Source organism: Manis pentadactyla, chromosome 10 (assembly GCF_030020395.1).
Source record: "Manis pentadactyla isolate mManPen7 chromosome 10, mManPen7.hap1, whole genome shotgun sequence".
In the NCBI taxonomy this organism is placed as follows: Eukaryota; Metazoa; Chordata; class Mammalia; order Pholidota; family Manidae; genus Manis; species Manis pentadactyla.
In genome coordinates this window covers 81,776,733-81,801,443 of record NC_080028.1, presented here as the reverse complement: position 1 = coordinate 81,801,443, position 24,711 = coordinate 81,776,733, and the positions used below count along the sequence as shown (strand labels likewise).

Sequence of the window (24,711 nt, the reverse complement as noted above, 5' to 3'; positions counted from 1 at the left end):
TCATAATCACTGATCACAGATCACCATAATAAACATAATAAAATGAAAAAGTTGGAAATATCGGGAGAATTATTAAAACGTGACACAGAGACACGAAGTGAGCAAACACGTTTGGAGGAATGGCGCTGACAGACGTGCCCATCACAGGGTTGCCGCCAACCTTCAATTTGTGAAAAACACTGAATCTGTGAAACACAGTAAGGCAAAGCACAGTAAAGCGAGGTGTGCCTGCAGAGGGAACGCCCATGAGACGGGGAGTATTGGGTTAGATGGAAAGACCCAGCCCTGCCTTGAAGGTGCACAGGGGAGTGGGGAGGATACACACGCAGATTTCAATGTAGTGCTTTCATTAGGGATGGAACAGATTTCTGGGGAGAAGCTGGCATGTTGCGCTTTGACTAAAGATTTGAAGTGCCAGTAGCCCATCCACATGAAGGTCTCCAACATCCCGTCCTCACTATGGCCCTTACCTTCTTTTTTACCCTTACCTTCTTTTAGGATTTTTACATGGCGATTTCCCAGCACCATCTGCACAGAATCATTCCAGTTCTTTGACAGAATCCGGGCTGCTGGCAAGGCTGACCAGCCTGATAATTTTTCCTTCAAAGACCAGGATAGTAACGACTCCCCAAGTGACCTGGTGGCATTTTCTTTGGATGGCCCTGGAGGACACTGTGTGGCCGCCCTGACCCTTTTCTCTTTGGGCCTCGTTTCTGTGGATGTCAGGATCCCAGAGCAGATCGTAGTGGTGGACAGTTCAATGGTGGAGAATGAGGTCATTAAGAGGTAAGAACTGAGGGGCCAGCAGCCCAGCTGCCAGGCACCAAGCACTGCTGTGAGCACAGTTAGGGGGTAGGTATCGTTGTGTCTTCTCGTGGCCCTGGCATCTGCAATTTATTTGCTCAGTCATCTGGTCTTTATTCATTCAGCAAAGACATGCTGAGCTTCTCTGCATTATGTCTAGCCCTGTGTGGGCGTTTGCTGTACAAGGACAGCAGGGCATTGCCAGCGCCTTGAGGGAACTCCTGGCGACAGGACCGCACAGGCCTGTGAACGAGGGATTCCAGTAAAATGTCCAGTCCAGTGCCTTCTGCTGCTCCCTTGGGCCTGGTGGAGCCAGGGGAGGGAGTGACTTGGCTGTGCCAGAGAAGTGCCCAGTATAGTGTGGCAAGGGGGAAAGCAGAGAAGGTGGGATTGGCAAAGGTTCCTTGAGGGCATAATAGCCGAACTGGGATTTAATGGAAAACTAGGCATTTTTTGGATAGAGACTAGGAAGGGTTTCTATGCAGAAGGAACGGCCCTTGTTAAGACACAGGTATGTGAACAGGGGTGAGCGCATGGTGGATGAAGGAGACGAATCTGGAGCTGCAGGTCATGCTGGCTGACCTGCAGAGCCAAGTGCCGGGCAGGAGGTGTCTGGAGTGACTGTAGAGGCTGGGGTCTCAGGGCGCTGCCTGAGGGAGACGGTGTGCCCTGGAAGGGGTGGCTGGGCCGGCAGACGGGCTTGGCCATCTAGGCCAGTTTTCTTCTCCTAGCCTAGGGAAGGATGGGGGCTTGGAAGAGGACGAGGACGAAGAGGAAGACTTGGATGAAGGCTCGGGGGGCAAGCGGCGGAGCATCGAGGTGAAAGCCCGCCAGGCCTCCCACACCAACTACCTGCTGATGAGGGGCTACTGTGCCCCTGGCATCGTCAGCACCCGCAACCTCAACCCCAACGACAGCATTGTGGTCAACTCCTGCCAGGTCAGGTTCCGGCTCCGCTGCTGCCCCGTGCCCACCCAGCTGGGGCCCACTGGTGAGTGGCCCAACCCAAGATGCTGTCCTCAGGCGCTGAGGGTCAAGTGCAGAAGCCAGAGCTGACTGGTTGAAAGTGGAAAGGAGTGCCCCTCCCATCTTCGGCAGCCCCCCAAGGCCCCGAGCTGTGCTCACACGCCGTGTTAGAGCAGGCCGCATCCCTTTTCCTTGTATCCCACATGCCAAGGGTAGTAGTCAGGCACACACCCTCCTCTCTGTGGCAGCCTTTTCACTGTTTCTGGTTCCCTCCAAAACTAAATTTTGCACTTCCATGAAAGTTTTAGGTATTGTCTTTTGGCCTTTTGCTATGAAAGTTGAGCTTCCTTTTAGCTTCTGTTCATTATCTTTCACCCCCTTTACTTCAGGTTTTGTACTTTTTAAGCACTTCTCTTGATTAACATGGGGACGCTTCATTGCCTATGTAAGCCTCCATTTCTCGCACCTGAATTTTAGGTAGTGTCTCCCCTCTACATAAAATGAGCATATGAGGGCCCCTTCCCTTCCTTCCCTATACTTCTCCTCCAACCCACCCCAATCTGTCTCTGTCCGACTTCACCTTTATTTTCATCTGTTGAGGTGGACGGTGTTTACTTTTGGTTTTGTAACCACTGTTAGTAGTTCTCTGTGCTGTATCAGGAGCGTGGTCCTAGGAGAAAATGTAGTGACAAAAATGTGATAGACTGTGGTCTTAGCAGAGCCGCCCTTTACATGAAGGAGCAGAAAGCAGCCCTGGACAGTGGAGCAGAAGCAGGAATGTGTGGAAGGTCCCGGGAAGCCCTCAGCACCTGGGGGGCAGTGAACACATGAGCTCTGGGGCTACAGTCCTTGGGCTGTAGCCGCACCTTTCTGCCCTTGGGTTTGAGTGCTGAGCAGGGGAATCATTGGGCCCTGGGGGAATCCCGCCCTTTTGGCTGTCTTAAAGGGCCCAGGGGCACCTGAGTGCCAGGGGCCCACCTGTGCCTACCCCAGAGGTGGCCCCTTGCTGCTTGGAGAGGGGACTGGTGTTAGACCATGTCCTGCCTCAGTATCCGCTGTGCACTGGGACGGGGCCGGGCCTCCTGTCAGGGCTGACTCTGGTCCTCTTCCTTGCAGCCACCTCCCTGGAAGAGCTGGCAGTGGGCATCTCCTGCCTCCCGGGCACTTTCACCAGGCTGATACACAGCCAGGATGCGTGCAGCCTGGAAGAGTTTGTCCGGCAGGGGAAGCTGTCTGGGTATACACCTGGAGATGTGTCTGCCGCCTTGGAGGTCCAGGGGGCCATTTCAGCCGCTGGGTGCTTTGGGGTGGACAGGGTGGAGCTGAACAGACAGTTCTCTGCCTTTGAGAAGACAGACAGCGAGCGCACCCGGACCTTCACAGATTACGTCCAGGTGAGCTGTGCGCAGATAGCCTGGGGTAGCTGCAGCTCCCAGCCAGAAGCAAACTGCATGCGCTTGGTTGAGCATATAATAGAATTTTTTCAAAAATTGAATTCGTTGTTAACATTAAAAAGAGGAATGTTGCCAGCTCCATCTGAAGATTAGAAGGGCTGGCATGCACTGGGCTGTGAGTCTTCAGCACAGTTGACAAGCCAAGTAGGGCTGCCCACCCCCCCAGCTGGGTCTGCTTCTCCCCAGCTGCCCACTGTACCCATGCCTCCCAGTGTCCCAGATGGCCCACAGTACTCACGACTTAACCTGAAATGTCAGGGCCCATTTTCATCAGTGACCCATGAACCTAGAGAGTGTAGTCCCTTCAAATTAAGTGTCCTGGTGCCTGGCTTGCCCTCTGCACATCCTCAGTAGTAAAGGTGGCAGATGTGTGTCTGTTGTTAGCAATGTAGAGACACCTGCCTTGAGTGTTTGCTGGGGAGGAGGATGGAAGCCAGTGTTGGCTGTTATCAAATGAGTTCTTATGAGTGCAGGAAATAAGGGAGGGTGATGCCTACTGTTCTCATGGTGTTTGAGTGTGAAACTCTTGGTGCCTCTGGAGCCCTGGGAGGTGAGCCAAGCCTCAGAGGGATGCAGTCATCCCAGTGCCCCAGGTGACTGAGCCCAGGTGGCAGATCCCATTGACTATAGAGCAGCAACAGGCCAGGCAGCTCCCTCTGTTCCTTGGTGCCCAGCCAAGGGCCCCACATAGCGAGTGCCCACAGCAACCCCTCCCCAGACCTGCATGACCTGGTCCAAGTCCTGGCTCCAGGCTATGACTGGACAAGTTCCTTGAACCCTGACTTATGGGGATTTTAATGTAAAAGTAAAGAGAACAACGATGGTGAACCCCCACCTCCCACCCCAAGTTGGTGCAGCTCCTAAATATGAAAAAGGACACTGGAAGCAGGGCATGGTATAAATATAAGTCATTGTCATTCATGTAGGGAAAATAATGGCTTTTGCAGAAGAATTTGATAGCATTCAGGGTGCTGAGTCCTGTGGGAGGACACTGGCCAGGCAGGAGACTTATAAAGTCACATCAGCTTCAAGATACAGCTGCAATTCCAGTAGGCTCGCGCATCTGACGTGTTACCAGGCACAGAGAGAGCATCGCCAGCTGGTGGCCCACCAGGGTTGGAAGCCAGGCCATGTCCTCAGGCCATCTGTCCTGATGGAGCTGTGCTTGTCACTTGCTCAGGATGCTTAAAAGTATCAGGCTGAGGGAGCAAGCCATAATGATCCTGGGGCCCTCACAGACCCGGTGTGTCTCATACTTCTCCTCAGGACCTCCTGGAGCAACACCAGGTGCTGGAAGTGGGCAGCAACACTGCTCGCCTGGTGACCGTGGCCGCTGCCCAGCCCTGGCTCCTGCACTCACTGCAGCTGAAAGGCAGAGAGGAGGGTGCCGACACTCCAAGGGAAGATCCCCAAGCCAGAATCCCAGAGGGGCTATGCAGTGAGGATGGCCCCTCTGAGAGGCAGGCACCACCATCTCAGGGCCCCCGGAGTGCCAAGAGGCGTGCTAGCTGGGCCAGCACTGATGTGGCCGGTCAGGGTGGGGAGACTGACCCTGACAGTACCCAGAAGCCCCCCACCAAAAGGCCCACACTCCAGGATGTGCACTTGGCCCCCAGCCCCAGGCCCAGAGCAGAAGAGGAGCCAGAAGCCCAGGTGCCCGCTCTGCTGGCAGCTCCTGAAGACGCAGGTGTCAGGGAGTCTCTTCCAGGTGCATCAGAGGCTGGGCAGGAGGACCGAGAGGAAGATGGGGTACCCAGCCCCCCAGGCCAAGAGCAGCTGAGCTGTCAGGCCCAGTTTCTGGAGGGCCCTGAAGATCCCAGAGGTACTGAACCTTGTCCCCAGACCCCCATTTTCTGTCCTTCAGCCTGATTGGCCCCCCACCTTCCTCTCTGAGACTGGGATCTGCCATCAGCCACCTGAGGGTCCTGTACTTCAGCTTTTCATACCCTCAGCTTTCACAGGGAAAAGGTCTTGCCTGTTCACAGTATTTCCACTAGAGGGCCTCAGAAACTCCTAAATAGCTCTGCGAATTACACGTGCAGGAACTAAAGATGGTTCTAGAATGCAGTGTTTGCTCTAGTATCCCGTGTAAGGAAGCAGGGGCAGAAATGGGAGAGGTCTCGCCTTCCTCTGGGGCCCCAGGCACAAGCGCCCCACACTCACACACTGCCGGCAGTTTTGCTCTGTGTGTGCTGGCTTTGCCCTCCAGGGCCTGCGCCCCAAGGACAGGGCTCTGTGAGGAATGGCTTCCTATCCCTCGTTGCCCACTTTATCCCCAGGGCCCAGAAGTACTTCGCATGAGTGGGAGGAAGAGATGGGCTCCCACTTTTTAAGTCTCACCCCATGCCTGTCCTCTGTCAGGTTTGGCAGACAGTTCTGTGGCCAGCAGCCTCTCCCAAGCAGCGCGGGAAAGGTGAGTGTGTGATCGGGTCCAGGCGGCCCGGGGCTGGAGGCAGTGAAAGCGTGGGGTCTGTCCTCAGGGTCCCGGGTGGGTTACATATGAAGACCTTCCACAGAGGCAGTACTGGGCACTCCTCCATCGCAGGGCCTCAGCCTGGGGGCCTGGGAATGGGTGGGACTGGTGTCCGCTCACTGTGGGGATGAGGCCGGCGCTCCAGAAGTGCTAGGCTTCCACAGTGCCTGCCTCTGTCTGGAAGAGGGCGTCTCCCAGAAGCCTTTCTGGGGTGGAGGCGCCTCCCGCGTTTGTGTACTGCTTTCCGTGTGGTGCGGCCCCTGCACTTGCGGCTGGGGAGAAGCCCTCCCAGGGCCATCATGGCGGAGAGCCCAGTGTCCAGCTCGTCCGAGGCCTGTGCCACACCTGGACACTCTGTGGCAGACCAGTCACTGGTGTAGTTTTTAGCAGAGTCTTTGTTCTAAGGGAAGCGTGCCTGGAACCCCTGTCCAGCAGTGACCCTCACCTACCGCTGTGCTCTCTGCGGTTTCAGTGACCTGCAGCCACCCCCGTCTGGGAGCAGGTGTCCTCCTTCTGGTGGATCATCAGGTCATGGGTAGCCCAATGCCATGTCACAATTCATGTCAGTCACCTCACTCCCCAACGTCACTAGGCACTTTGTCATCTCACATCACCACAAGGAGGATGAGTGCAGTGAAATGAGATACGTTGAGAGACAGAGTCCACATTCATATAACTATATCACAGCATTTATCACAATTGTTCTTTTTGAGTTGTTGTTAGTCTCTTACTGTGCCTAATTGATAAATTAAACTTTATCATAGGTATGTGTATATAGGAAAAATGTAGTATATTTAGAGTTTGATACCATCCACAGATTCAGGCATCCACTGGGGGTCTTGGAATGTATCCCCCTATGGGCGGGGGGGCTACTGTAGGTGACACAGAAGTGGAGTTTCTGCGTAAAGACAACTGAGAGCTTAGCCGAAGTGGAGGTAGCCATTGGCCCAAGGGTCCCAGATGGAGCTGGTGAATCCAGAAGTCACATCTCTTCTCCTTCCTGTGTCATCATGGCCTTGGTCACACCTAGTCTGAGCAGGTCCCCATGTCACAGCTCCCCTCAGCTCATGCTCATGGGCCCTGGAATGGGGGCCCTTCCATCAGGATGGGAGGGAAGGGGAAGGTGGAAGAGCAGAAGGTAGATGGTCCCCAGCCCGCTGACCTAGGCTAGACCTCCCTGAGCCACAGTGTGCCCTCTGTGGAGCGGGAGCTGCGTGTGGGCAGCTGTCCCCACTCCCTGCCCAGCCTGATGCCCATCTGCCCACCCCTGCAGGGACTGTGAGAGCGTCTGCTTCGTCGGCCGCCCGTGGCGCATTGTAGATGGCCACCTGAACACGCCAGTGTGCAAGGGCATGATGGAGGCCGTGCTGTACCACGTCATGACCAGGCCCGGCGTCCCCGAGAGCTGCCTGCTGCAGCACTACCAGGGCGTCCTGCAGCCTATTGCCGTGCTCGAGCTGCTCCAGGTGCGGGCAGGGGCCTGAGCTGGTGGCTCAGCCCCGGCTCCCCGCCCACCAGGCCCTCTTTTTGGGCCCTGAGCTTGAGTCTCTGAGGGCTGGGGTTGGCGGGCGCCTTAGGTGCATCCTGGGGTATACTGCTGCACACAGGCTGTGCCCATGAGGGAGCTACAGATGCACAGGTTGGCCCACAGGCCTCCACACAGAGAGACAGGCTGCTCAGAAGTCCTCTGATGCAGGGCCTGCCTTATTATACCTCACCTCCCTTGTCAGCCCTCACAGAGGGGTCTGCCCACAGCCCTCAGAGGGAGTTAGGCCTGGCCTATGAGTCCCGTGCCTATTTTCTGCCCTCCTGCATCTGGCCTCTGCCCTTTAGCACTGCTGGTGCCCAGCCCCAGTTCTCAGCACTCTTCTCTTAGCTGCCTGCAGCCTCAGCCCCTGCCCTGGGCTTCTGCCTCTGGTTGTCCCTCACAGCATCCTTCACCAGCCCCATGCTGCTCTCTGGGCTTAAATACAGGTGTTCCTGCTGTCTTGTCCCTGTCACTTTCTCTAGACCAGAGGTTATGAGCTTACAAGCCCACAGGGACAGGCTGGTAAATGTGTGATGAGTCCTTGTGAGTGGCAGGGAGAGCTGGAGACGTGCCCGTGGCTCCTGAGGGCAGCTGTGTCCCAGTGCGCAGCCTGATTGTTCCTGTGGCCATGTGTGCCTGGGGGCTCCGGCCTGGAAACTTGAAGTTCAGTGTGGAACTTCCCTAACTGTAAAGCATGTACAGGCCAAACAAAACCCCAGCTAGAAGATAGTTTTGGCCCATGGGAAGCATTTGTGACCTCCATTTGACTCTGTATCACCCTGCAAATGCTGGTCACACTGTCCTCTTGCCATGGGCTTTTGCCTAAACCCTCCTGGTAAATCCCTACTCATCTCTCAAGGCCAAGTTCGGGTGTCCCCTGTTCTGGGAAGCAGCTCCCAGGACAGAGGATGGGTCCCATAAATGCATCTGCAAACCTGTGTATCTGTGCTGTCTCCAGGGCCTGGAATTCCTTGGCTGCATTAAAAAGCGCCTGCTGAGAAAGCCCAACGCTGTCTCCCTCTTCTCTAAGCCTGTGGTTGAAGAGGCAGAGGTGCCTTCCAGCCTGAGTGAGAGCCCAGTGGTGTTCTACGAGCCCACGCTGGACTGTACCCTCCGGCTGGGCCGCGTGTTTCCCCATGAGGTCAACTGGAACAAGTGGGTCCACTTATAAGGCCTGTGTCACCATCACGACTGTCCCATCGCTGCTGCTGGCTCCTGGGGAAGCAGCCAGCCCTCCAGGGGGCAGCCTCTTGCCAAGGACTGTGGTGCGTCCCGGCGAGGTCTAGGTCTAGGCATGCACAGGGACAGGACTGTGCCCAGCCTCGGCCCTACCGTGATGTCCTGACCTGGAGCTCTGGGAAGAGGGCCACCCACCTGCCTGCTCCATGGCTATTCCCAGGCTGGCCCTGAGGACCCTGCCTCGTGACACATGGAGTTGTGGGGGAGCAGTTATGAGGAGACTCTGGTCCCCCCCACTTTCGTTCCCAGGGCCTCTCAGTTGGCTCCTGCCTCAGGCACATACCCTGTTCTCAGAGAGCTGCCTGCGTTCTCTGAAACCTGGGTTGCGGTGAACTTGAACCCTAGTGGCTTCCAATGTGTGGCTGCCATTTGGGAACAGAACTGCCGGCCCAGGCCCCCAAGCCTTTTGTCTGGGCCTCATCTGTTGGCTGGTGAGGGGTGGGAGCGGTCACACGGGTTTGCCCCGTCCCCGCACACCTCGCATTCCAGATTCCAGCTGCCGTGGCAGACTCTCCCCAGCTACCCTGAAAGTCCAAGTGCCCTGAGCGGCAGGTCCTTGTGAGGAACGTGTCACAGAACGGGGTCACCAGCAGAAACTTCTGCTCTCCAGGCAGGACATCCAAGCCCTGAAGCAGGACTGAGCCACCTGGAGAGGCGCCATCAAGTCTGGCAGCCTGGCAGCCCGGCAGCCCTCCTGCTGGGGCAGACGCACTCTCTCCTGCTGGCTGGAAACGCAGAGTCACTGCAGGCCTTGGGTTTGTTTTGTTCTTTCAACCTTTTTCCTCATTTAAGAAAATCCCCTGGCATGTATTTATTTATTTTTTAATTAAAATGAAGTAAAATGCATTTAGATTGGTGTGTTTCCTAAAGAATCTTTGATCCCCTGGGAGACTCCTTGTTCTCAGCTGCCGAACAACTAGACTAGTTGTTCCCAGGAAACTGAAGGAGGAGGAAGCACTGTGGCTGAGCGGTCCACCCTGGGCCCACCTGCCTCTGCCTCAGAGGCCTCCTGCCTCGTCAGCTGGGCCCACACCTGGACCTGGACAGCGGAGCTCTGCAGGTGTGTCAGACGACACCCAGCCCAGTGCCAGGCCCATGGCCACGCAATATGGCCCATGCTGGTCATGGAGGTCAGAGGCCTGTGGTGTGGATTTGGCCCATGGGAGTCCTCTTTAGCCCACAACACCTTTTTTTATTTCCAGTTACTTGCCAACATTTAAAAAAAATGGAGGTTTCACATTTAAACATGAATTATTTCACATTTTAAATAATTCCAGATTTCTATCTTCTCTTGAAAAATGGAGTGAGCCAGCCACACTGCTTGTGACAGTCCAAAGTGTAGGATGTGCCCCCTGCACCCCAGTCACCAGCGCCCCACCCCTGGGTGCAGTCTCACTGTGGCTTTCCACTGACAAAACCAGCCCGTCTGGAGCGTGTCTGACCTGGTCCAGTGGGCAGCCCTGTGTTGCATCTGCCAGGGACCTGGCCACTGTCTCTCAGAGCAGTGCACAGGGACATGGGGGGTGGGGTCTTGAGGGTGAGCCCCAGCACAGCCAAGATCTTTGCATCATTTTGTTCTTTTTTCATTTTTACTTGTGTAAAATACAAGTTGACCCTTGAACAATGCTGGGGGTGGGGGTGCCAATCCCTGCACAGTTGAAAATCTACATGTAACTTTTGACTCCCCCAGAACATCAGTGCTAATGGCATTGTTGACCAGAAGCTTTACAGTAACAAACAGTTGATTACCTCATTTTGTATATTATACGTGTTACATACTGTGTCCTTAAGGTAGGGAAAATGTATTTTCAAACTGTTGCAAATAACAAAAAAATTTTCCCATATAAAAACCCATGTATAAGTGGACTCACACAGGTTAGGCCCATATCATTCAAGGGTTACTGTAATGTTGGGGCAGGAGGAGCTGGTTGAGATCAAGTAGAATAATGGATGTGACCTGCTTTATAAACAGAGTATCCTTGGAAATGCATTGTGGGATGGAAGGAAGGTGGGTTGGGGAATCCAGTCTTGACAGTCATATCTCAGAGCCCTCATTTTCTCATGAAAAATGGGGAGAGAATATCTCCCTCCCAGGGGGACCAGATGAGCTGAAGAACACCAAGTGCAAGCACTTAGTAGGGCTCAATAAAGTTTATTCCCTTTCCTGGGCCCCCCACTGAAAGGACAGTGTGGGCACATGTTTGGGAGCTGGGACATGGGGACGAAGGGCACAACTCTCAAGTGGAGAGATGGGGCCCCTGTGACCACTGCTCCACATTCCCTTGGCCGGCCATTCTGCATAGGGACCACCTGTTCCTTCCCTCCCCACCCCACACGCCCAGCAATCCATCCATCTGTCCATGCACCCTTCCCCTATGTCCAACCAGCCAGCCACCCATCCAAGGGAGCTCTGCTCTCCCAAGTGCTGCACAAATGGCTGCAGGGATCACAGCATAGACCAGAAGCCATGAGCTCAGGCATCTTCAGGAGCCAGGCAGGAAACTAAAAGAGGGGGGCCTGGGGCTAATACTAGGGAGTGGTAGAGACTATGGAAACTGAAATGTGCATGTTCAGGGGCTGAAGGCATTCACATTTAGAAGAAAAAAGATTTCACACGGAGGCAGGACAGATAGGAGGGGCCCGGAGCCCAGAGGGGCACCGGCTTGACGGGCCCCACCTGGAGGGCCATACACCCTTGTCTCTGTGCCCTCGGTGTCCCTGCCCTCCAGACTCTCAGCTCTCCCTCCTTTGTGCTTCCATAAGCAGCACGTTTTGTCCATTCTCTTTCAAACACTTTAAACAATACAGATATGACTTAAGTTTCCAGGTTCCTTTCTTCCTCAGACCTTTTTCTTTGCATTTGCACAAATTTCGTGCATCCCCCTGAAAACACGGACCAGTGATGCCATTTTCACATGAAATGTGCCATCAGCACAGTTCACGCTTTCCCCAGTGGAGCCCCTGGCCTGTCTGCATCTGCCACGGCAGTCCCCGGCACTGATGTCCAGATCTAGTCCCTCTTTGCCCTAACGGTGAGCCCAGAGCTTGCTTCCTGGCTCTCCCCGCTGAGTGTCTGCCTTCTGACTCCACCTCCCCCCTTCCTTGAGTCCTCTCAGGTCTTGTTCAGCCTGGGCTGCCCCCTTCTCCGAGGCTCCTTCCTTCTCCTCCTGCCTCCTTTCTCACCCTGGTGAGAGCAGTCTCAGTCCTCTGACTTGCCCTGACAACCCATCCTGCCCTTGGGCCCTCAATGCACTTAGGCCAGGGGTTTTCCTGATGCATGTGTGCATGTGTGTGTTATGTATGTGTATGTCTTTGTGCATATATATGGATCTGTTTGTATACATTTATGTGTATGTATATGCACACATGTGTGATCTCCTGCCTTAGAGTGGTCTCACTACACGCACCGCCCAGTACCCACTGCAGGTCCACCCACCCAAGGAGTGGAAGTCCGTCCTTATTGAATTAAAAAAAGAATCTGCCACTTCCCCTGTGTCCTCATCACCACATTCCCATCACAGGGTGTTGCTGTGACGATTGCATAGGGCCATCTGTGTAAGCCACCTGGCACAGCACCTGGCAGGTGCAAGTGGAGTCCCCTGACCGCAGGAAGGAAGGGCATCGAGTTCCCAGAGTGACCAGCAGGGGGTAGCAGCAGCCAACGTCTGTTTCCTGCTGGCTCATCTTGGTCTCCAGAAGCCTGTAGCGTCTTGTTCCCCCACATTTAAGGCTGAGATCAGTAAAAGCTGGCTAGGTTGAAGAGGGACTTGTGCACAGAAATGGTGATACAATGATAACATTTTCTGAGCACTTGCAACCTGCCAGACACTGTTCCTGGCCCTTTACACATACTCTACACAAAATTTCTGGTCTCTCCACAGCCCCCAGGAGTGTGTCCCCTCAGTCCACCCATTTCATGTATGAGGAAACTGAGGCACAAGGAGGTAATTTCTGCAGGTTGGAAGCTAGTGAGTGGGTTTGCTGGTGTTCCAGCTCAGGCTGCCCAGCCTCAAAGCCTCCCCTTGACACCACCTTTGGTAGGGGGTGGGGGGCCTCACTTTTTGGGGGAAGCCAATGCTAGGCTGGGAGACCTCCTAAATGGCAGAATACAGAGCTTTCTTTCCAGGGCCATCAGCTGTTATTTGTTTTTTGTTTTTTTTGGTATCATTAATCTACAATTACATGAAGGACATTATGTTTACTAGGCTCCCCCCTTCACCAAGTCCCCCCCACATCCCCGTTCACAGTCACTGTCCATCATCATAGTAAGATGCTGTAGAATCACTACTTGTCTTCTCTGTGTTGCACAGCCCTCCCCGTGCCCCCCCAACACTATACATGCTAATCGTAATGCCCCCTTTCTTTTCTTCCCACCCTTATCCCTCCCTTCCCACCTGTCCTCCCCAGTCCCTTTCCCTTTGGTAACTATTAGTCCATTCTTGGGTTCTGTGCTTCTGCTGCTGTTTTGTTCCTTCAGTTTTCTTTTGTTCTTATACTCCACATATGAGTGAGATCATTTGGTACATGTCTTTCTCCGCCTGGCTTATTTCACTGAGCACAATACCCTCTAGCTCCATCCATGTTGTTGCGAATGGTAGGATTTGTTTTTTTCTTAGGGCTGCGTAATATTCCATTATGTATATGTACCACATCTTCTTTATCCAATCATCTACTGATGGACATTTAGGTTGCTTCCATATCTTGGCTATTGTAAATAGTGCAGCGATAAACATAGGGGTGCATCTGTCTTTTTCAAACTGGAGTGCTGCATTCTTAGGGTAAATTCCTAGAAGTGGAATTCCTGGGTCAAATGGTATTTCTATTTTGAGCATTTTGAGGAACCTCCATACTGCTTTCCACAATGGTTGAACTAATTTACATTCCCACCAGCAGGGGAGGAGGGTTCCCCTTTCTCCACAACCTCGCCAACATTTGTTGTTGTTTGTCTTTTGGATGGCAGCCATCCTTACTGGTGTGAGGTGATACCTCATTGTGGTTTTAATTTGCATTTCTCTGATGACAAGTGATGTGGAGCATCTTTTCATGTGCCTGTTGGCCATCTGAATTTCTTCTTTAGAGAACTGTCTATTCAGCTCCTCTGCCCATTTTTTAATTGGATTATTTGCTTTTTGTTTGTTGAGGTGTGTGAGCTCTTTATATATTTTGGATGTCAACCCTGTATTGGATCCCATACTGTAGGGTACCTTTTTGTTCTATTGATGGTGTCCTTTGCTGTACAGAAGCTTTTCAGCTTGATATAGTCCCATTTGTTCATTTTTGTGTTTGTTTCCCTTGCCCGGGGAGATATGTTCAAGAAGAGGTCACTCATGTTTATGTCTAAGAGATTTTTGCCTATGTTTTTTTCTAAGAGTTTTATGGTTTCATGACTTACATTCAAGTCTTTGATCCATTTTGAATTTACTTTTGTGTATGGGGTTAGACAGTGATCCGGTTTCTTCTCTTACATGTAGCTGTCCAGTTTTGCAGGGCCATTAGTTTTTGAAAGGAAATTTGTTGCCACAAGGAAGAGGGCAGATCCCCAGCTGCCTGTGGTCTGAGCAACAAGGGAGGGTTTTTTGATCCACTTACACACTCCCAGGGAGGCTCCTGTCTTCATCTTCACGCCCCATTCTGTGGCCTTTACAGGTCCAGGGGCACATGGCTCCCTCCTGGGCTCTGTCCCCTCTCTCCTCTCTGCCCACTAATTTGTCCATCACTCTGCCATTAATTGATTGACCAATTCATTGTTTCACTTAATGTTTTTATGTGTTAGGTTCTTTTTTAGACTCTGAGGCAAAGCAGGGAAAAAACAATATCTCTGTGCTACTGGGAGACACAGTAAATATGATAAATAAGTAATAGGTGTATATTAGAGTGTAATAAATGCTACAGGAAAAAAATAAAACTAGGGCAGTGGGGTGCTGCAGTTCTGAGAAGCAAGTAGGTTCCACTGAGAAGGTGGCATTTGAGTAAAGGTTTGACTCTCCCATTCACATATTGATGTTTCTTGACTGCAGATCATCCCTCCCCCAATCCCCGCACTGTTGAGAATTTATACTCCTCGCCCCTTCACTCTTGGTGTAATGGGCCCCTAAGAGGGGAAGTGCACGTGCTCAGTCTTCCATATTCCATGGGAAGGCCTGGTCCTGGCCTTCTGATGGCACATCTGGGGCAACAACAGTTAGGCTGGGCTGCACGTGGTGCCAGGGGACCCCCCAGGCAAACCAAGTTCCCAGACAGGAAGGGGAAGAGCCTTCCTTCCAACAGGTGGCCCAAAGGAGCCCAGGATTGAGAGGGAGCATGTGGACTCGGGGTGGCACTGAGTAAGTCAGCTTCCCTGGCAGTAGAAGGAAGGGTTGGGGTCCAGACTGCACTCTCTCCTTCCCAAAGCAGGTCTGGGTGCCCCAGACATCACCCCGGGCTGCGACCTTGCAGTAACTGATGGAGAATGGTCAGGAAGCTGCAGTTCTCTGGTTCTTGACACCCTAGCAGAGGGCGATGGGAGCGTCAGGGTGTCCTGGAGGGACACACTTGTGAACTCTCAGGAAGGAGATTGGGGAAAAGTGGGGCTGCAACCCTCCCCTCATCTGACCCACAGGCAGGCTCAAGGTGATGACGGAGAGAAAGCAAACACACAGCTCATGTCACTGCTCTCATCCTCTTCATCCCCAGAGCGAGCCGAGAGGCTGATTGATTCCAAAAGAGGAAACTGAGGCCCGAGACAGTGAGTGACTCACCCAAGGTCTTTCATGAGACATGATGGAGCCTGGTTGGCCTCTCTGAATGTGGCCCATCCTTAGGATGGGAGGACAGTCCTCATTGCAGAGGTGAGCTGAGGGTAATGCAGGGTTACTTGTACTCCAAGTGATGGAACGCCTCTCAAACCCACCATAATTCCACTGAAATTACTGATTCCATCAGGAGAGGCTGGCTTACACTGTGGTGACAAACAGTCCCAAATCTTAGCAGCTGAGAACAAGGGATTAATTTCTTGCTCCCAATACAAGTCCATCACAGGGGAACTGGGAGCTCTGCTCCACATCACCTCACTCAAGGACCCAGGCTGATGGAGCAGACACCACCCCAAACACCACCGCTCGTTGCAGCAGCAAGAAACAACACTCCAGAGGGCATCACAGCGGTCAGTGACATGCTCGTCCCGACGTGAGACTCACCACTTCTGCTCCTAGCTCATTGGCCAGCCTTGGTCACGTGGCACCATCTGACCTTCAGGGGGCCAGAGGTCAAAAGCTGGAACTGTTTGGTGAACAGCACAATGGCTTCCTTTCTCATGTACGTCAAAATCCAGGGGGAGTGTAGTTTCAGACATGATCCAGGAGCTCAAGAGCTATTAACAGGAAGATGTCTCCCCATCCCAGCCATGCTTCTCTGTGTGTGGCCTCATCTCAGGTGAGCCCTCCCCTCCTGGTGCCCCCCACAGCTCCAGGCTGACCTAGTCTGTCCCCACAGCTCAGCAATCCCAGCATAAAAGGCACACAGACCTGCTCGGTGGCATTGTGTGTCCCTCAGCCAGTCCTGCAGCCAGGTTGGATGGAAGGCTCTGGTGGCCAGGCCAGGGTCCCATAGCTGCTCCCAGTGCTGGCGTCTGCCCCCTGATAAGAATGCTATGTGGGCAGAAGCAACGGGGCACCCAGAGGGCTTTGCTGAGAGTGTGTGACCTCTTGACTCTTGACTCAGGTCCCTTCCCACAGAGCAAGCTGAGGAAGAGCTGGACTTGGGATCAGGAAGCCAGAGTTCACATTCCGACTCCAACCTTTAATTCAGAGTGAGACCTCAGGTGAGTCTCCGGCCCGTTCTGTGCCATCACTTCATTTGTACATCTCTGCTGGCTCAGAGCCTGCGGGTGGAAGAGGGCTGGGCCAGCAGCTGAGTGAGGCGTGTGTGGGAGGGGTGCTGCTGTCGATCCTCCTGCCTCTTAGGAGAGGGTCATTGGCAATTTGGGCCTGGACCTTGGGTGACAAGGAACCACCTTCCCCACCTCCAGATTCTCAGGCCTTGGTCACACCTCTGAGCCTTTGCTCAAGCTCCTCCTTCTGCCTCAAGAGCCGGAGCACCTAACAACTCCTGTTTATTTTGCCAAGTTCAACAAACGCCACCTCCTCCCTGAGGCCCCCCACCCGCACCCCTCTGATGCCCCCTCTGGCTCCCATGTATTGGCCTTATCTCAGGTGAGCTCTTCCCTCCTGGTGCCCCACGCAGCTCCAGGCTAACTTGCTGGGCTGGTTCAGACCAGCCCGGACAATCAACTACACGCACCTCTTCCCAATTCTGTGCTTAGAGTCTTTAAGTTGGTACTTTGAAATTGGCCTCAGTGGAAGTATTCACACCATGGAAATATGCAGCTGCTAAAATCAGGCTTTATTGAATGTCTCCCACGTGCCAGGCTGGGGATAAAGCAGTGAACACAACAGACAGAGTTGTTGCCCGCATGGAGCTGATGTTTGATTTATCATGTTTATCTCCATCCATCCATCCAACTGTTCATTCTTCCTTCAAACCTCTTCCCATCCTTTTATGCAGCCACCCACCCACCTCCTACGAATCCATGCTCCCAGGTGGACCAGCTCTTGCCTCCATTTTGCACCCATGTTTTTGAGCTGAGTTGCCCTTTGAAGGCATCTATTTTTGAATGATTTGAGATTGAGCTGGAAAGACTGTGTCTGGCCCAGGCTGGAGCTCCCATATGGCCACCAGGCCTGGCATCCCAGGTGCACCCTGCCACAACCCAGCCCAGCTCTGCACACTGGAGAGCTGAGCTGCTTCCTTGGGGAGCCGGCGGCTCAGGCAGCACCTGTTAACCCTGAGAGGGTGTAGCCCCAATGTGGCCTAGTGCAGGTGGCCGTGGGAGGGCTGCTCACAGGTGCAGAGCTGTGGATTCACACTCACACCCTCTTCCAGGTTAGTAGTCCCACTGTTAAAACCATCCAATGTTCCAGGACTTGGCACCAAGGACACCCCGGGGTCCTCAGCAACTTCTCCCAGCCACCCCATGTTACAGATGAGTCACAGAGAGGCCCTTAGCTCTCCAACTTCTGCTGACTTCTGGCTCAGATTCACCCCAAAGGAGAGACAGGCCAGGGCTTTCTGCTTCAGGCATCACCCTGCAGCCTGGCCTCGAGGAGGACTCCAGGCCCAAGCAGTTCCAGGCTGGGTGGGGAGCCCTCAGTGCTGAGAGCAGGCTGGCTGAATCTGGCTCTCTACCACCCTCATCTCGCTTAGTGGTCTTGAAAAAGTCGCTTCTGAAGGAAAGCACCCTTGGAAGAAAACAATTTATCTCCTCTTTTTAGGTATGAGCTGTATGCAGTACACAGGACTGATACCTTGCTCTGCTTCAGAACTGACATTCAGTAAGGTGCCTTCGAAATGTTGCTAAGAAATATTTTCTCAGCTTCTTAATTCACATTTCCGTGGGCTCTCTGACAATCAAGAACTTGACTTCCCTCTGATTCTCCAGGAGGAGACAGTAAGATGCCCAGGGACCTTTCTGCCCACACCCCTGCCTCACATGAGTGCTGAAGGGAAGGTGTACTCTGTGTACCCCACAGGTACTTGTGCTCGAGAAATATTTCTTAGGTCATAAAGGGAATCACAAAACGGGCAACAGGAACCAGAAAAAGAAATCTTGTTTGGTGGGAGGCTGTTTCCAGGAGGGCTGCCTCTAGGCCCGGAAGCCCCAGGTGCCCCTCTGCATGGGGGCGGCCGACAGGCCTCTGGGCTCTGGCTGGCTTCTCAGCCCCACCCCCTCCAGCACAAGCTTGGGTTCTGGCCCCAGAAGGAAGGAAGTTGATGTTTATTGAGGGTCTGCTTGGGGCTGTAGCTGTACATGGGTGACCTCACTGATTTCTCCACAAAGTAACTCATGCCACCTCCACTGGACAGGAAACTCCAACTCAGAGAGGAGAAGTGACTGGCCCAAGGTGGCACAGCCAGGAGGTACCAGAGTCAAGATTTAGACCTAGGTCCATAGGCACCCCCCAAACCTTCCCACACCCAGGGTCCCTGTGGGCTTGCTCCATCTCCTTCCCCTCCCCCTGAAAGGGAAAAAGGAATAGTATGGACTTATTGCAGCTCCTAGAGGCAGAACCTGGAGGGCGTGGCAGGCAGGGCCCTGGTCCCAGAAGGACCCATGGGCATCGACTGGACCAGCCTGTCAGCACGTGACAACCTCCCGGAAGGGAGGGAAGCTGTCACCATGTGCACACAGGCATGCATGCTGCGCACATTAGTGCACATGGGGAGCTTAAGTAGGCACAGCTTAAGTAACCAAGGGTTTGCTCCATGCCTACAGGCCCAGGTGCTGTTCACACTCATGGACATGTCAGTGTGCACCTCACTGACACAGGCATTGTAAATACCAGGCTCAGGGACCCCATGGGGAGGCCAAAGGCTGCAGGCCTCTTCACAGCATAGCCCAGGTGGCCACATCTCTGGCTCCCAGCACAGAGGCACAGCCAGCTCTGAATGACCCCTCAGCCTCACTACGTGGCTTGGGGCTCAGGTCCCACAGGGGGAGGGGCCATGACCACCCACTGGCGGAGGTAGCTCCGGGGGGGCCCTTCCTCCCTGGGGCTGGTGAAGTCACACTCCACGGGGCTGTCACAGTCAGAGCCTGCAAAGCCACTGTCAAACGTGTCCATGTCCAGGCCGGCTGGGGGTGAGCCTGCTTCACTGTCAGACACCCCTCGGGGCAGCCCACCACCCCAGAGCGGCCCCGGGGCCCAACCTACTTCATCTTCAAGGGGCAGTGTCAGCCTGTCTAGGAGGCTACCCAGGGGACCTCCCAGCCCAGCAAGACCACTGGCTGAGACACAGCCACAGGACAGGACCGTGGCCCCCATGCCCAAGAGCGGGTCCTCAGTGCCTGGACCAGCCTCCAGGCTGGTGTTCAGGTTCAGGGCTGGATAGCCATCATCCCCACAGGTACAGGGCCAGACACACGGCCCCTCTGCGTCTACCACAGTCACCGTGTCGATGGATACCAGGCCGTACGGGCGGTCCCTCTCCTGGCTGTACGCCGAGCTGCCCACACTGCCTGTGGTGGAGGGGGCTGCACCCCAGGAGCCCGGCTCAGGCATGCCGTCAGCCTCCACCAGCTCTGCAGGCTCTGACAGCCCCACAGGCCCCAGTGCCTTGGCTGCACTCCACGGGGGGCAGCAACTGTACACCTCCAGGGCTGAGGGCACCTCTGGGCTCCTGGGTCTCAGCTCCAGGCTGGAGGCAGTGAAGGGAGTGCCCACCCATTTCTGTGAGAAAGAAAAGGGAAGGGGAGTCATGGGTGGGACCTGGGAAAGGTGGATATAAGCAGACACAGAGAAAAAGACAGAGACAGCAAGATAGTCACATAGAGACAAAGACACCAGAAGATAAAGGGAGAGACAGGGGAGGGATCAGGACCGTGGTGCACCCCTGTAGAGACAGTCCCTGCCACTGTCCCTTCCCCTCTGGGCCTCAGCATCCCTATCTGCAGCAGGGCCCCTGACGGCCATAGCCAGTCAGCTCATTCAGCTGCTCAGTGGACTGGGGTCTGTGTGGGTGAGGGGACCAAGATTCCTGAGGTGTGGGGACATGGGGGCAGAAGAGCCTGAGGCCTGAGGGACAGAGCCCACATCTGGTCCCCTGTTTCATTCCCTCCAGGACATTTCTTGAAATGTACCATTCTGCTGTTGGTGTCCCCGCTAGAGAGGACACCCAGCCAGGGCAGAACTGCCGACTACTCTGACCACATCTGCATCCACAGAGGCTCATACAGTGCCTGGCACACAGTAGGTGCCCAATAAATGTTTATTAACTAACCAAATGAATGGATGGAGTATATCAATGACAAGCCAGTTGGAAAGGCCTCTGTGTGCTTGGTGGATAAGCGATGTGGGGCAATGATGGACTGAGGCAACAGCTACTAAGCTTTGAGGATCCTTGCTGGCAGGGTCCCTCTCATGACCATCTAAACAGCAGAGAAAATCCCTGAGAACTGGAATCTCCAAGTTTTGAGCCTACTTCCTGGGAAAACTCATCCCAGAACCCTGATGAGGCTGCCACCACCAACCTGAAGTCACTTCTTAGCTGTGTGGCCTTATACCAGTTATTTACCCTCTCTGTGCCTCAACTTCCTTATCTGTAAAATGGGCCTGTTAATAGTCCCCACTCTAGGGGTGTTTTGAGGATTAAATAAGTTAGTGTCTGAGAAGCTCCTAGCAGAGGGCTGGGCACACAGCAAGTGCCATATGAACATTGGCACAATGAATACAAAATAGATGTGATATGTGATACTTAGCTTCAGGGAAGGTGAAGAGGAAAGAGGAAAGGGTCTGTTGCTTGTGGACTGGAGTCCAGACTCCTCCCCTGCCCCTCTGAAGCCACTACCCCACTCTGAGCCTCCATCTCCTCATCTCCTCATGGGCCCCCTGGGGATGATGGAACACCCACCCTGCAGAGGCGGGTGGAAGGGGCAAAGGGTGCGCAATGCAGCGCCACACAGACAGCAGGAGCTCAATCAATGCCCTAGGCCATGTTTGCTGACTGCCAGCTCAGCTGGGGCAGGCAGGCTGCCCCTCTGTCACCACATCCTCTCTGCAGCAGCCCCTCCCACTGCAGGGTGGGTGTTAAGTGGTAAATGGGCACAGCGACCCCGCGGGTGCTGGCGGAGGCCAGTGGTTGGGGCCTGCAGGGCCTTGGTGTATTTTGCAGGCTGGGTCATACCCTTCTCAGAACCTGTTCTCTCCCCACCTCCATATCAAGGCTTCTAAGGACCAGGAGGCCCATCTGTGGCTCAAGGGACTGTCCGGCTGACCCCCTGCCCCATCTTGGCTCCCTGGGCTGGGAAATGCTGCATGGTCTTGTTTAGTTCTTATGTCAATTCCACCCCACTGGAATCATTTCCTGCACTTGGCCAATGCAGTCTGAGGCCTGGGTCCAGGCCTGGCTGGGCCTGGGAGCTCTGGGCCTGCAGGGGACGCTGGCACCCTGATGCCAGGGTGGAGGTAAGCTCTCAGGGGGGAAGAGGTTCCGAGGGGCTCATCACAGGGTGGGGGCCCTCACCTTGAAGTCTCCACTGTGTCTCACGTAGAGGGACTGGAAGAACTGTTCTGGGCTGGGCACCTGCACCACCTTCTTCCACAGCCTGGGGAGGCAGAGATGAGGTGAGCCCCAAAATCTCTCAGAGGGCGGCTTGGTCCCCCTCGCTCAGATGCTCCCCCAACTTTGTCCTGCAGGAGACTCAGTGCCTCCCAGGACACACCCAAGCACCTCTGCTCCACCCCTCTGCCCCAGGCCTCAATTTCCACATCTGCAGAATGCAGACAGCACACAATTTAAGGGGTTGGCTGCCTACTCCATGCTGGGCAAATGCTGCTCCTTTGGAGCCTTGACATTCTCCTCCACAACCCTGTGTAAGCCAGGAGCCAGTTCCCGGGGGACTGACAGGAGGATTCGGAGTGTGGGCACAGCACCCAGACCCCGGCACCTAGGGAGTGCTCCGCGGTGGCCTTGTTATTTGCCTTGTTATCCCTCCCGTGGAGCTTCTCTGCCTCAGGCTCAATGAGCCAGGCATGCAGAGGCCCCTGCCTTGTGCCTGGTGCCTGGCACCTACCACCTCGGGAGGGCTCAGTGGATCTCACCAAGCCAGAGGGTTAGATTGTATTTTCAACCACAGTACCCTTTCTCTCACGGCAATGTTCAGCAGAAATTCAATATATAAACATATTAAAGCAAAACGTCTGGCTGAAGCAGAAGAGATGCCATATGGGCCATCACACTCACCCTCTCCCCTCCCACCCTCCATGGCCCCTCACAGCCCTCAGGACTCAAAGCTTAAAATTCACTGGACATGATCACAGCTGAAGTCACTGTTATGAGCACAGGTTCAAATTCCACCTCCTCCACTTCATAGCTGTGCAACTTTGGGCAAGGACCCCAACAACTCTGTGCCTCAGTTTCCCCATTTGTCCAGTGGAGGTCATTGTGTGTGGGGCTCACTGGGCTGCTGTGGGGGTTCTCTGCACAGCACGCAGCCCCAGGAGCTGTTTCTTATCACCATCACTGTCATCATCAGTGTGGTCCCCGGCCCTGGCTGGGTCATGGAGAGGCTGTGGCCCAGGCTACACCCACCTCCCATGGCCCCCGCCTTCCTAAATCCCTGGCCTCACCTCCAAGGCAGATGGATCTTCAGGCCTAAGAAGACAAGGACTGGGGGAAGGATGAGCAGAAGGAGGTACAGCAGGTAAGCACGCCGGTCTCCCTTCATCTCTGGGAAGGAAGCAAACACTGGGTGACATTGAGCCAACCCCTACTGGAGGCTGCACGGAGTGGTGGGTGATGGGTCTGGGCTGGAGTGGAAGCGGGTTTGAAGGCTGCTGGTGCCTCAAAGTGAGATGGATCTGAGTTCAAATCCTGATCCCACTCTTACCCCCACCCAGGCAAGTGACTCCATTTCTCTGAGTTTTGTGTTTTTTTTCAGCTGCAAAATGGGGATAATAATTCCCACTTCACAGAGCTCTTAGGGGGATCAGGTGCCCTGCCAGAGAAGCCCCTAGCGCCCAATGCAGGGTCTGGCAGATGGGCAATCCAGAAAATGTGGAGCAGCTACTACAAGGGATACACAACTGAATGGATGCCTTCCAGCCATGAGAGACATCTCAGGGCCCGGGGCCGCTGAACTAGGGCCAGATTTGGTACCAGGAGAGAGGTGTCCACCTCAGCCTCACCCCTACCTTCCGGCTGGATGTGAAAGATGACTGGGTTACTCCACTCACTCCAGGTCCCCTGGAAGGAGGAGCCGGGCTGAGGCCCTGCCCTCACCCGCAGCTCATAGCTTGAGCCCTGGCGGAACTCCAAGGCGAGGAGAGAGATGCTTCTGGAGTCCTCAGAGATCAGCTTTCTTCCTGGACTCTGGCAGCACGGGGAAAGGATGCACTGGGTCAGGATGCACCAGGCCAGCACCTGCCTCCTGCAGAACCACCCTTGCCCAGCCCCCACAAAAGGGGCTGAGTTTCTCCTGCAAATTCTTGGCTCCCTGCACAACAATCAGGTCTAGGCCTGAGTTCCACCCACTCCGGTGTGGGCACCTCAGAGCCGCGGGCACGGCCTAGGCCTTGCCTGTGGTACAATGCTTTGTCTTCTTTCTCTGTGATCCCAGCTCACTCAGTCACAGTCCTGGAAAGGGACCTCCCTGCTAGGACCAGGAATGTCCTAGAAGAATCAATGACTGCTCCTGGGAATCTTAAACTGGAAGTGTTCCAGACAGTGGATATGTTCGGAATTCTTCAACAGTGGATATTGTCAATAGCATGAATTTCTGGAAGTCTTCAACTATAGGCATCTTAGCAATGGATCTCTCTGGGAGTCTTCCACTGGGGACATTCCAAAGGATGGATGATTCTAGAACCTTTCAGCCATGACCGTTCTCAACAGTGGGCCATTCTGGAACTCCCCAACACTCTAAACAAAGGACACCTCTAGAAGGCTTCACATCAGAAACAATGGTCCCCCTACCACTGGACCTCCTGGGTTATTGATACCCCCAAACTCCTCAGCTAGGGCTGTTCTAAAATGGGAAGGTTCCAGATGGCCCCATTTCTGAGACTTCATCTACTGTGACTCTGCTAGACTCCAGGTGGAGCCTGGAGAGTGCCAATCCCTTCCTTTTTGGCATCTGGTAGGGGAGGAAATGGGGACAAGAAGGAAAGGATTTTTAGGGGTCCCCTACCCCAGGGAACAATGAGAGGAGGACAGCGAGGCAGTGTGAGGAGAGCTTCCAGGCTTGCTGTGTCCTTGGCTTCCTTTCTTGGCTGTGAATTACAAGTTCACCTGTCTCTCGGACACCCACCCCGACCTGGATGCTCTGTGCCGCCCCTCCCCCAATTCTCCCCAATCTTCCGGAGCCTCACCAGAGCCCAGGGGTCTCCCAGCTTCCTGTACTGCAGCTCATACTGAAGCTTGCCCTTCAGCGCGTAGAAATTGTAGGAATCGTAATCGGAGCTCCAGGAGATGTTATAACTTCCTGAGAAGGTCACAGTTACGTTGCAAGGGGGAGATGGCTTGACTTAAAGGAAAAAGCCAGAAAGACAGAATGGAATGAGATTTTGCAGCAGCTGAGAAGGATGTAGCAGCAGGAAGAGGTTCTCCCACGCCTAAGCCGGCGCTGATGAGATCAGGCTTCATAACCCCAATGACTTTGGGTGAAGCAGCCCGTCTTTGGGCCTTAGTTTATTCATCTAAGAAATGAGAGATTT

General features: G+C 54.2%; 2 protein-coding genes across 6 annotated transcripts in view; one reads left to right on the top strand and one right to left on the bottom strand.

The window, feature by feature from the left end:
* The window catches only part of GTF3C1 (general transcription factor IIIC subunit 1), a 72,000-nt gene extending 62,690 nt beyond the window's left edge, over nt 1-9,310 (top strand). The window contains 7 exon segments of the mRNA XM_036916874.2: nt 499-786; nt 1,536-1,795; nt 2,887-3,164; nt 4,491-5,046; nt 5,586-5,637; nt 6,971-7,163; nt 8,184-9,310. Coding sequence (XP_036772769.2) covers nt 499-786; nt 1,536-1,795; nt 2,887-3,164; nt 4,491-5,046; nt 5,586-5,637; nt 6,971-7,163; nt 8,184-8,396 — 1,840 coding nt within the window. The 3' untranslated portion in view covers nt 8,397-9,310.
* Nucleotides 9,311-17,815: 8,505 nt separating this feature from the next.
* The window catches only part of IL21R (interleukin 21 receptor), a 34,521-nt gene continuing 27,625 nt past the window's right edge, over nt 17,816-24,711 (bottom strand). For all 5 annotated transcript variants that reach the window (XM_036916883.2, XM_036916881.2, XM_036916882.2 and 2 more), the window contains 5 exons: nt 24,367-24,521; nt 23,191-23,368; nt 22,627-22,726; nt 21,521-21,602; nt 17,816-19,728 (listed from right to left, as the gene is read on the bottom strand). In XM_036916883.2, the coding sequence (XP_036772778.2) occupies nt 18,964-19,728; nt 21,521-21,602; nt 22,627-22,726; nt 23,191-23,368; nt 24,367-24,521 (1,280 nt within the window). In that variant the 3' untranslated portion in view covers nt 17,816-18,963. The remainder of the gene's footprint in view (nt 19,729-21,520; nt 21,603-22,626; nt 22,727-23,190; nt 23,369-24,366; nt 24,522-24,711) is intronic.